Source organism: Haemorhous mexicanus, chromosome 1 (genome assembly GCF_027477595.1).
Source record: "Haemorhous mexicanus isolate bHaeMex1 chromosome 1, bHaeMex1.pri, whole genome shotgun sequence".
NCBI classification, from domain to species: domain Eukaryota; kingdom Metazoa; phylum Chordata; class Aves; order Passeriformes; family Fringillidae; genus Haemorhous; species Haemorhous mexicanus.
The window spans coordinates 136,284,052-136,296,499 of record NC_082341.1 but is presented as its reverse complement, the minus strand read 5'-3'; the positions used below and the strand labels follow the sequence as shown (position 1 = coordinate 136,296,499).

At 36.7% G+C, this 12,448-nt stretch overlaps 1 protein-coding gene across 2 annotated transcripts in view; it reads left to right on the top strand.

Annotated features, from left to right (window-relative positions):
* STK3 (serine/threonine kinase 3) overlaps positions 1–12,448 on the top strand; it is a 141,419-nt gene that overhangs the window by 61,080 nt on the left and 67,891 nt on the right. For both annotated transcript variants that reach the window (XM_059864430.1, XM_059864440.1), the window contains exons 7-8: positions 7,429–7,566; positions 9,424–9,549. In XM_059864430.1, the coding sequence (XP_059720413.1) occupies positions 7,429–7,566; positions 9,424–9,549 (264 nt within the window). The remainder of the gene's footprint in view (positions 1–7,428; positions 7,567–9,423; positions 9,550–12,448) is intronic.

The window sequence follows — 12,448 nt, the reverse complement described above, 5'->3', positions numbered from 1 at the left end:
ATCACTATCAAAAGGAAATTTTCTCCTCTACAACAATGTTTAATTTTAAAAATACTTGTTTTTCCAAGTCTGTGTTAAGTAAAAAATCACTTAGAAGTTTAAGCCTCTATAACAGATACTTCTTTCTAAAGTAAAGGTAGTTTAATATCTTTATTTCCCTATCTCAACCCCCTTAGTCACAAACACTTCCTCCCCTCAAATAAAACCCTAAGAACCCCACATATACATACATGCAGTGGACCCTTCTTTTCTTTCTCTCTCTGACAAAATGAATCTTGATCACCCAGTGCTTGAATTGAGGGTACTTTTCAGAATAAGAATAATGAAATAAATTTCAGCTTATTTAGGTTTTCCTTTTGGTGATTGAAATTATTAGAAATACTATCCTAGATGGTGTCTGAATGCTGCAGTTTCTTTCAGCTGTCTGAAACTTCTGGTTTTTTGTAAGACTTGCTGACTTTCACTGTCTTGTTTTCCACTAGTGCTTGGATTTTTTTAAGTCATCAAGATTTAAATTTTTTTTTATGTCCAAGAACACTAAAAATGTGTAGGCTTGTAATTATTGCAGATGTGAACTTTCAGTATAACCTGTCAATAAATTGTTTAATACTTACACTTTTTAGTACCTATAAGGGGTTATTTGCAAGTAGGTATTTTCCTCTGAAAGTTCCTATAGATATCAATTAAAACTCAAAACTGATAGCTGACTGGGTAGTTTAAGCACAAAATCTTGAGTAGCCTGAAATTATTTTTTCACTTGAAAAATTTCAGTTATCTAAAACACTTGTCCCCCTCACTCCAAAAAAAACCCAAGGAAAAAACAAAAAACCCCATCAAGCCAAAGAAGGGTTCAAAAACCTTCACAACATTGCAGATTTTCCCATGCTTTGTTTTTTACTTCTATAGACTTTGAAAAGGCATTTGTTGCCCTGCTTTCAAGGATCTAAATTGAAGGAGGGAAGAATTTTGAGGAGCAGGTTGCTGACTGTGTCTTCTTTCTGTTGAAATGTCACTGACATCAATGACTTGCACCTTGCAGATGAGATGGGAACTTGAATGTTACATCCTTAAACTAAAAGGACAATGTTCAATTGAATGGCAGAATTCAGGAACATTTTGCGTTGAAGAGATGAGCTCAGGAAATAAAAAAAAACCCTACTGAATTGGACAGAGAAACTGAGACTGTTCAATTTCAGAATAGGAGATGGAAAGTTAGAACAAGATAATAATAAAGAACTACAGGTAAAAGTAATGGAGAGTTCCCCAAATATTATTTAAATATGTTAGAATAAAACCTGGAGATATACTGATAGGTCTGCTGGACTTGAAGGGAGAGGGAGAAGAAAGAAGCAAGCATAAGGAGGTCAGTGCAGATCAACAGAGTTCTGTCATTGCATACAAGTCCATGAAGTAATTTGTTGAGTAGCTTTCAGTTATCTTTGGATAGTACAAATGATGAGTTGTAAGAGTTCAAGAAGCTTTGAAAAATGAAATAAATAGATAAACTTGTAAATTAAACAACTGGCACTAAGTCAACATGCTGAGGTGATAGTTTTGGGAGCAGATTGGTGGTAATAAATATTTTTGTTACTCATCTGATAAAATGGTTTGATAATGAACAGGCATATATGCAGATACCATGATCCTTTTAGCTGAGTTAGCAGGGGGAACTTACTGTTTGTCTTGGTAATTGCATAGCAGTCAGTACAATAAATTCTGTCCTTTATATATATCAGTGGTGGATATGGTAGAAGTTAGGAAATGTGATGGGACTTAAAAATCAATTTTCTAAGTAAGTGTGTTTAAAACCAGTTATGAAAGACCCCAAACTGAAAGAACTAGTGGCCTTAGAATGATAACTTGTTCAAGCTGTTGTCACATAACAAATGATCTGTAATATTCTTTTGAAATTGAAAGCAATTTTTTAGCATCAAAGAATGTGTGACTTTGGAAGGGACCCATAGGGTTCATTAGTCCAATTCCCTCCTTAGTAGGAAGAGTAAACTCAGAGGTGAATCTGAAGGCACTGTTCTGTTGCATGACGGTGCTAACAAGGCAAGGGTTGATTCTTTTCAATAGGTTTGCAATTGCACTTACTATTGCAAAATGTTTGAGATCTGTATCTTTACATTTGTGACCTGTTGTAATGCTGTCAGAATGAGCTTACTAGCAATAATAAATATTCAGGTCAATGTAAATAGCTTGTCTTTCAGTAACCCATCTTTGCTGTTAATTGTGAGAATAGTCTTCCCATTATGTATCTTTTCTCTGTGTTTATTACTTTATTACTTTACATCTTAAGTTAATCATACTTTGATTTGATCATTGAAAGGTCATTTTTCCAGAGGGAAGCTTATGATAGTGAATGGCTGTTAACAGTTGTGGTTTGTTTTATTCAGTTTGGTTTTTTCCCCTATGGTGTTTTATTTTTCAAGTGCTCCCAGTGTTAATATATGTAATTTTATAATAAATTAATTTAAATGTAATTTTAACTTATGTAGTATTGTGTACGTGGTTTAATCAGTGGCCATTACTAAAAACTATAAAAGTAAGCACAGTAGATTGCATGTTAAATGTCACACATATTTCCCCTTATTAGGATGAAAAATTTAGTCATTTATTGTTCGACCAGAACTTCCCTGAATTAAAGCTTCACTTATCCCTTTCTGCATTTAATCCTGTAAGAATCAACTTGGATCAGGTATGTGATTGATGTTTGATGGAACCAGACCTGTTGGTAGTTCTGCACAAAAGGTGTGAGTACACAGCTGATCAACATCTATGTTTGCAGGTGGGAGGAGGAAGCAGTGATTTTAATAAATCTATTATCTACTGTGAAGCAGATTATGAACCGACCTTCTTGACTTTAAACACATGAGATGTTGTCCAGTAACTTTACTTTTCACTATGTTGCAATACTGTAGTTCTGAATGAATAAAAACAAACAGAAAAAACCCCAAAAAGCCACACCAAGAAAACATGCTCTGCAAAGAAAATCCAGTGTAGAACCTGCTAGTATTTCACCCCTCTCCATGCTGATGTTTCATTCTTAGACAGCTGATGAGTTGTGTAACTCAGTCAATGGTGTTTTAGTAGTCTTTTTGAAGGCTGTTCAACAAAGGAGGGAGGTTTTATGATGTGTATCACAAAGAAGAGAAAAATGTGTCTTTCAGGTGATTCTTTGTTTCCAAAGTTACTAATATTTTGCAGTAATCAATATTTAACTCTGCCAGATTTAAACAGGATTTTGTACTCTGAAATGTGTTACTGAGTTTAAATGTGTTTTGGTGTTTGTTCTCTACAGTAGATTGCTGGACTAAGTAGTGTACTTGTGGTTCCAAAAACTATGAAGTCACGAACTGATGTCATATATCCTATCCTGTTTATAAGAAAAGGTTTTCTCTGTAGATTCTAGCAATGAAGCTTCACTGCATGAAAATTATAAAATCACCACAATATAAAAGTCTTTGTTGTCTTCTTCAGTAGCATTTATGATACTGGGTAGATTTTCTGCTTTTTATTACAAGTAACTTATTTCAGTTAAGTAATAGAGATAAATTATTCAAGGAACCAAAAGCCAGAATACATGGTACCACTACAAAATTGCTGTTGATCACTTAATGTGTTTGTGGGCTGTGTGAAATACAGATATATTACCCTGACTGACTACAAGAATGAGCTGCAAGGATTTTCTGATTAGGAATTTCCATGTGTGGTATATGAGCATCTCATTTTAATTTTGGCTTTTCCTAATTCATCATCATCACCATAATTACATTTTCGCGCCAATAAAATTGTCCGTAAAGGAACCTTCATACTAAAAAACCCCCTGTTTTCAGCCTGGACTTAATTTAAAATACTAGGCCCTTTAAGAATAATAAAAAGAAAATCCTGGGCTGACTTGTGCATTTCTGCTCTCATTTAAGACCTGGTTCTCAGTCTGGTATTCAACTTAGTTGTAACTGCTGGTGATTGACCATCCAAGTGCTGCCCAGGAACAGGTATGGTAGAAACTATGTTGGATTGTCCAGTGCCTAATTCAGAAGTGGCCCCAAAAACTGCCCTGGATGATTTTTTCTTTCCTCCCATCTTTCATCATACATATATTATAATTTGCCTTGAATTCTGGTTTCACTGCAAGGTGAAGGATTTGCCTCAGACCAATGTGTGAAAGATGATTCAAAGTAGAATTGGGCTCAAGGTTCAGAGGGGGAGGGACCAGTTCAGGATTAATTTGAAATTAACTCTATATTATACACAGGTGAAGACAAACAGATTAAGCTGATCCTTCTTTAAAGATTTCTTTCTCTTTTTAAAGATGATTGAATGGTTAAAACTGAAGACTGAGCCATACAATTAAATTATTTGGTTGTATATTTGCTGTGTTAATCGTGTAAGATTTGTCCTTCTGTCTCAGAAATTTAAGGCAATGTGGAAGGTGATGGTGAGGGTGGGAGAGAGAAAAGAATCAGCCCCAGCTCTTTTATAAATATGTGTAGAACCTGCCCCATCTGTTGAGCAATTTCCTCCTAACAATTCCTGCAGTTGGAACTGCCAGTTCAACCCCTTTAGTTGGGTGGATAGTAGCTTATATATGGTGTTTCTTTTTAGCAAAATTTGCCTAACACTGGCTGAATGATCACTGTCCTCAGCCTCACTGTGAGAGCTACACTAAAATGAATAGCTGTGGGAAACTTCTGAGAAAATTACAAGTGGAGTGGAGGTAAAAAAAAAAAATACAAGTAATAGTTTGGGAAAACAGGGACTGGAGAAATCTAAGGTAAGATGAAAGAAACATGAAAAAAACCCCAAGTATTTCCTGCTTCCATTGGCACCCAGAGTGATTGAAATAGCTTAGTTTTGTTTTAAAATAATACATAGTTATTTTAGGATAGAAATTACTTTTTGGACAAGAAGTGGAAGCAAAAATGAGGAATAAGTTTCTGTCAGATAAGTGTTTCGTTTTTATTCCTGGAGATTTGGGACTAGCTTTATAATTCTCCAGTGACTGCTTTGCAAGCCTCTTGAAAGGAAACAAGGTAGTTGAAAGCTAAATCACTGACTGTTTTGAAAGAGGAAAGGAGCTTAACTTTTCTGCAGAGAAATATGCAAGCCAAAATTAGGTAGTAGAGAGGGAAGATTGAATTGAAACCCAGAATTTTAGGTTGGTTAATAGAATGGAGCGATGAGATCTGGAGGGAGAGGTACATGCTAGCAAGTATATGACATAATTACCAAGTTGGACTAAACAATAAGTAATTTCTGTATGTTTTCTTGTATTACAAAAATGTGTCTAATTTTTCTCTTCAGTTAATACAGCTCCTGTGGCATAGTAGGATTTAAAAGAGCCTACAATTTAGGCATTACATGGATGTACAAATTTCTGAAGTAGGTGTTTTCCATGAGTGTGCAAAGCATAAGTGTGGATTTAGAACTCTAACCCTTGAATATCTCCTTTTGTGTCCTTTGTTGCCTGGCATAAAAGAATGATTCACTAATTTTCCCTTTCTTCTCATTGTCCTTTGTGAATGACAGCGAAGTCAGTTCTCTGCTTTGGTTCTTAACTGCTGCGTATTTCGTGGAAATAATTGGCCAAGACAAACATTTTTCCTAGAACTGAGGAGCTGAGTAGGACTCTGTAACTTATCTTTGCTTACCTGTGGGGAGAGAGGTCAATGTTTATGATCAAAGAGGAGGTACCCATTTTGACACCACATAAACAGAAGTTGGTAGTTTTCTGTTACAGCTGTGTGTTTTCAATAGCTACTGCAGAGTTGGCTGTTAAGAGTAGCTGAACATAAGATCAAAAGTCATCAGTTCGAAGTTCAGATCATTAATTTCAAGGACAGAAACAGCTGAATTTTTTAGCCACTGCTTTTTGCCAGAAGCACTTCACTTGTACTTGTGCAAGACAATTAACCTTGCATCACAAGTGAATTAGATAAGGGCAGTTACTGAGTGCCACGTTTCCTGTATGAGTCTATATACTTGTTTGGCATGGCTGCCACTGAAAATATAAAGCTGCTGTTGTAGCATACAGTTTTATTAAACAAAATTGCAAGTTTTGTAAACATTTAGCAACTATTCAGTACTGAATTAATTTTTGTTAAAATGATAGTAAACACTTTTTAAATCCTTTTCCATAGATTCCACTTTCTTTCAGAATATGAGAAGAATTTTCTAATGAGGGTTTGAATGAGTTCAACCAACTTTCAAGGCCAGTCACACTTCTTTAGAATTTATGGATAAAATCTCATTAAGTTTTCTCTGCCTTCTCCTGTGTTTCAGACATAGGCTGAAGCTTCTAGTGCTTCTACTATGTTACAAGTGTGCAGAATCAGTTTTTTCCCCTTTTCTGGGTTTGTATTTCTGCCTATGCTTATAGAAAAACAAATGAAGAACTTTCACTCCCTGTGAGTTTGGAAAATGTGGTTGAATTGAACTTGGGTTTAGAAGACAATAATAGCCCATTGTTCTTGTCGATAGACCTAGTTCTGAATAGTCTGTTGCTATCATGTGTTAGTCTTAAGCAATGATATTGGATGCATTTATTACATACAAAAATTCAAAAATTTTCATTATTTTGCAGTAGTCTGTCAGAATTATATGGCTGTTTCCCCCCCCGCCCCCCACCCCCCATCCCGCTACAAATGTGTATTTATAGTTAGAGGAAAACCTGGAAATAATAATGTAAAAAATGACACAATATAGTTAATCTTCGAGTAGGACAAACTTTTCTTTTATATACAATGAATATTTTTTTCCCAGTTGAAAAATCTGTCTGCATAGGGTTTTCAACAGAGGAAATTTTTGCTATATAGGTAAAATGGTGCATTTTCAATTTCATGTAGGTTTTCAGTACTGTAAGACTTGTTGATTATTTTGTCATCTTTTAGTGTTACCTTAGGTCTTTTAGTATGTGTATCTAAATCTTACTTGACCAAGCAAGTTTAAAGCTCTATCTGATGAATGATGAGTGCAAAAGGAAATAAAATCCTCCCAAATTTCCTAAGCAATTCTCAAATAAAACTACATTCATTTAAGAGAGGAGAAGGTGAGCTTGACTGTTTACAGGAACTTTATATATGTGTTTAAACAAGCAGTGCTGTCATTTCTGCTGAGAATTTCTGAAATAATACAATCTTCTCTTCAGATTGATGTACAGCAGTAGATTAAATAAGGAGTCTTGTGCTCAATGGGGTAGAGTTTAAATAGAGAAAATCTAATGGGAAGTAGCTATATTAGTAGCAGATGGATTTACTTTCTGAATCTTGATCTGGGTAGAAATCCTTGCGTACTTAAAATTTGTCTTCCAGATTCTTAGCCAGATAAGAAAGGTGGATAAAGCCATTTCTTTTTTTTAACTTGGCTTCAGCTGCTGTGGTGATGTGTTTTGTTTAGACTTGCTATTGTTTGATTTTTATCTAGGCCATTTTTATGATTCCTACAAATCCCCCTCCGACCTTCCGGAAGCCAGAGCTCTGGTCTGATGAATTCACAGATTTTGTGAAGAAATGCTTAGTGAAAAATCCGGAACAAAGAGCTACAGCAACCCAGCTGCTACAGGTCAGTATTGGGGTTTTTTTTCCCCCCCTCAAACCCAAAACATTGTGAAAATTTGTAAGGGAAAATCTTCTTTTAACTATTATTATGCCTTATTTTTTTTCAATTTGTAGTCTTTTCTCTGTCAGCTCCTGTATCTCTGCCCCCATTTTATTTCTCTTCTTGCTGCTTCTAAAATTAATCATTAAATAGTTTAGGGCTGGTTCTTGCTATTAATATTGGAGCCTTGCTTTGTGATTAGAGGCCCTCAGTAGGTCTCAGGATTTAGACTAGTGTTTAGTTGTCTAAATTACAGAACTGAGCCCAGGGTACCCCTTTGTGCGGACCACGCATGGGGTATATTCAGTCTTTCCTTCTGGTCATGTCAGATGGAGCAGGCAGGAGGCTCTGTGTCCTAGAAAGGTCTGATGCAGATGGGCAGTATGATGAGGTTGTTCCTGGGCTAAGTTCAGCCAAGTGGGCACTTGCCTATGTGAGCCGCAGTTGGCAGTGTGGACCTTTGGAGCAAGGCAGGGTATGCCAGGCTCTCGCTTCTTGTATTACTCTCCTGCTAGATTTATTCCGTGTTGAGCTAGCAATAGCAGCTGTTAAATTTTAAGTTCCAGTGAACTCCACTACAAAGCGAACAAAAATTTTGCAAAGTAGTTTTTGGTAGGTCGTGCTATGAATATTTAATTTTATACATTGCAAAATATGAAAATGCAGACCACAAGGTAAGTAAAAATTGAAAGTTGTGTCTGTGTGATGTATGAACCAGTACTTGAGACCTCCAGGATTTGAAGTTTGTATGGTTAGCTGAATACAGACAGCTGGATAGAAGAGACTTGCATTAATGTGGGCAAGTAAGGAGAAACAAACAAACAAAAAGCTTCAGTGTACAGTTTCTTTCCAGTGCTAACTGACCAGGAAACCAGATACTGTGTTTGTTCATCAAGAGTCTGTGTTGTCTTTTTCCCCAGCTGGAGTTTGGAGCATGGGTGATGGAGCTGGAGGTGCAGTCAAAATGTCTGAGTAGAAATGAGAGTACTGCTTGTGAGGAGAGATCATGGAATGAAAGAGAGAGTAATTGAATTAATATATCAAGGGAGAAGATAGATAATAGATGTAGTGCATGAGGCTTTATCAGTTCTGTTCTTCATGGAACAGCTTTTAAATATTTAGTAATATTTTTCTGAGGTGCTTAGTTGTGTTTTTGCCTAAATTGTACTTGCATGTAATGGTGCAAAAAATCAGACTTTTTCTAACAGCAGGTGTTTATTAGGCAGCAAAATGTCCAAATGGTGTAATGCACATTGTCTTAAATGAAGAAGTAAAACATTACTTTAATTGACCTTGAATTAAAAATTAAACTTCCTGCTAATAGTAAGGGGTTTTTTTTACTGGTTCCACTTTTCAGCATCATAGATCAGGAAATATTTTATGGCATTTAAAGTATAGGTTTGTTGAAGTAAGCAGCCACAGATACTCGGTTAGAGCCATTAATTTATGTTCTCAATTTGTTAAGATTAAACAAATGATAAAACTCAGTATCTGAAAAAGTTTGGTTTTCTATGTCAGATCATCACCACTCTATTTACAACTTTCTGCATGATTTCTTTGGAAAATTGTATCCTCAATCATGAAACAGTTATTAAGTGACTATATTTCCCAAGGCTTGCAGTTATTAAAAATAGTTAAAGTAAAATTTTAGTTATAAAGCAGCTGAAAGATATATGTTGTGTTGGTGTAGATTTTGGTTATTGTGTAATGCACAATACTGTTTATCCCTGAAATCTGTGGTGTTGAATAGGACTTGTAATTAAATCTGGAGTACAACTGCTTTAATGATATTACATATTTCAATGATTTTTTTTCTCCTAGCATACATTTATTAAGAATGCTAAGCCAGTTTCAATTTTAAGGGACCTGATCACCGAAGCAATGGAGATAAAGGCAAAGCGACATGAGGAACAGCAGAGAGAGCTGGAAGAGGAGGAAGAAAATTCGGTGTGTACCCATTTTTCCTGTAACCACCTATACTTTACAGATAAGTTGCTGGTTTTCCCCTACTTCCTGCAGTTGTGTTCAAATACTCTTTTTTACCAGTTTTCTCTGTAGTTTTAAGCCTATGAATTTTGAGTAGTATTCCACTCTTTAATTATGAGTTATGCTGTATAAGCCAGCTTTCAGCACTATTCCATGAAATGTCTTAGTAAAAAGCTTTTCTAGGAAATGGGAAAAGAAACTGTGTCAACTGCAGCTACTCAGACTAATTTTAAAACCCCCAAAATTGTTTAAGGTTCTACTTTCACAGGTGGACTTCTAGACAAGTGGTTTCATTTTTAGTTTGCTGCTTGGTGTTTGGGGTTTTTGTTTAAGTCTAATGCATAAAATAGTTAATGATGACGCTACTCAGTGAGCAGTGATTGCAGTGTGGTTTGAGCCAAGTAACATGAAAATGGTGACAGCACTTCATTCTTCAGGTGACATTGTCAGCATATATTTGAGGAGAGAAGCAGGTTGTGAGATAAGTAGGTTGCATTTAGAATTGTTTGGAAGTGTTAAGAATAAATCTGTGTTCATGATATTATTATTTTTCCCTACATAATTTATTTCAGGTTAGTCTTGTGCAGTGCAGTAGGATGTGCTTCAGAGAAGTGTATTGCCATACATACAATGTATGATCATTCAGGGTCATTCAGAAAGAGCACAGAGAATATGAAGACTGGAATGTAACAGCTTTGAGCAAACAGAAAAGAGCAGTGCAGTAAATGCAGTTTATCCTATAGCAAAATTGTAGAATCCTTATTACAGAGTGCTATGTGATGATCTATACATAGGAATACTTTTCAAGCAGATTCTGTGAAGTCTTTTGTATCTCCAATAATCAGTGTGGATGGCTGCATTTTTTTCTGTTCTAAGAGTGTGTTCTAAGAAGATTGATAGCTTGTTTTTATAAAAGTGGTTTACTCGGAATTGTATATGCTTACTCAGTAATAAACAGGCAGGGAAGGCCGAGATTATTTTTGTTACATTAGGAAATTTTCCTCTGTGTGACTTATCATGCAGAGTTGATGCTTGTGACTTGACTTATTGAATAGTTGATTTTTGAAGATACTGATTTATTACTGACATAAAAATCTGATATCTTTACTAGCTTCATCTGTACTATTTCCTTCTGAATTAGAAGGAAAATCTTATTTTAATCTTCCTTAACTGGCAATATTGATGTCTTTTGCATTAACCCAAAATTACGCATGACATCTGATTACTTCAGATCACATTGCCAGGCACAGTCTGTGCTAGCTAAGGATGTGGTGTACACCTCCCTCTCCCTCTCCTGTGTGGAAGGGTGTAACACAAGTTTGGTTCACCTCAACTGAGGCAGCATTTAGCAACTCCTCATGGTTCTTGCATGGGTACAGAAATCAGAACCTAACACTGCAGTCCCCACTGCAGTCCCCACTCTACCCCCCCCACGACTCCTTCCCTCCATACTTTTCCCAATTTGATGTTCACTGTGAGAGAACGTCAGATCCAGGAGTGAGGCAGCAATCTGTTACTTTTGTTACCTTGGTAGTAGTTGGGAATTCTGCCATGAGCTTTTGTGGTGCTGTAAGGGAACAAGTTATGAGTAAAATAGACAGCAAGAGTCTGCTTGTCACTAAGTACAGAAGATAAGTGCCTCAAATCTGAAAGTAACAAGAATATCTTTGGTTAACACGGCTGAGAAAAGAGAATCACAGAGTGGTTGAGATTGGCAGGTACCTGCAGAGGTCATCTTGTCCAATCCCCCTACATAATCAGGGCCACTGAGGTTTGGCTGCCTGGGACCATGTCCAGACAGCTTTTGAATATCTCCAAGAAAGGAAACTCCACAACCTCCCTGTGTAGCTTGTGCCAGTGCTCCATCACCCTCATGGTACAAAAAGTGTTTCCTGATGTTCACAGGAAACCTTCTTTTCATTATATGCCAATTGCCTCTGTTCCTGTCACTGGGCACCACTGAAAAGAGCCTGACTTCATCCTCTTTGCACCTTCCCTTCAGTTATTTGCATACATTAAAAAAATTCCCCCTGAGCTTTATCTTCTCCAGGCTGAACAGTTCCAGTCTCAGTTTCTCCTCCTGGGAGAGATGTTCCAGTCCCTTGGTCATCTTTGTGGCCCTTTGTTAAGTCTCTGTGGTGTGTCCATGTCTCTCATACTAAGGAGGCCAGAAGTGGACCCAGCACTCCAGGTGTAGCATCAGCATTGTGGAGCTAAAGGGAAGGATCGCTCACCTTCCTGCACCTCCTGGCAACTTTGTCTAATGCAGTGCCTAATTTGTCTTAATTAGCCACTATTATTAAAAGGTTGGTTTGCTCTTAAAAATGAGTGCTGGTGTAGTATATGGAAATGCTAAGTCTGTCATTTTTTAATGTACACTAATAGAATTTTAGGGGCTATAAATCATATAGCAGTGCATGAGTAGCAACAAATCCAGAACCAGAAGTCAACCTCTGCTTGAAGAAAGTGCTCTTCAATGTAAGGCAGAAGGTCAGAGCAGTTGGCAGCTCAGCATTTGCATACCTTGCTCAATTTTTTTTTGTGGTCATGATGTAGAGGAGTTCTAAAGGCCAGCATTGCAGAGGGCTAGAGGCAGCCCTGCCTGTAGTTGCACAGGATGTGAGAAAAGAGTAAAGGTCTGAAAACTTCACAGGTGAGTAAGGGAATAGGCAAATTAGAGGCAGAGCTGACTTCTCAGTACTGAATAGTAACAGAATAGGAGAAAGCCATGAAAGTGGGCTTGTGAATAAGACTAGTTAGTTCAGAAAAGTAAGGTAGTCGAAAAATAGACAGAAGAGCATGACTTCAGCACAGTGAAAAACAGAAAGGGAGAAATTGGAGAATGAAGCTTTGTAGTATT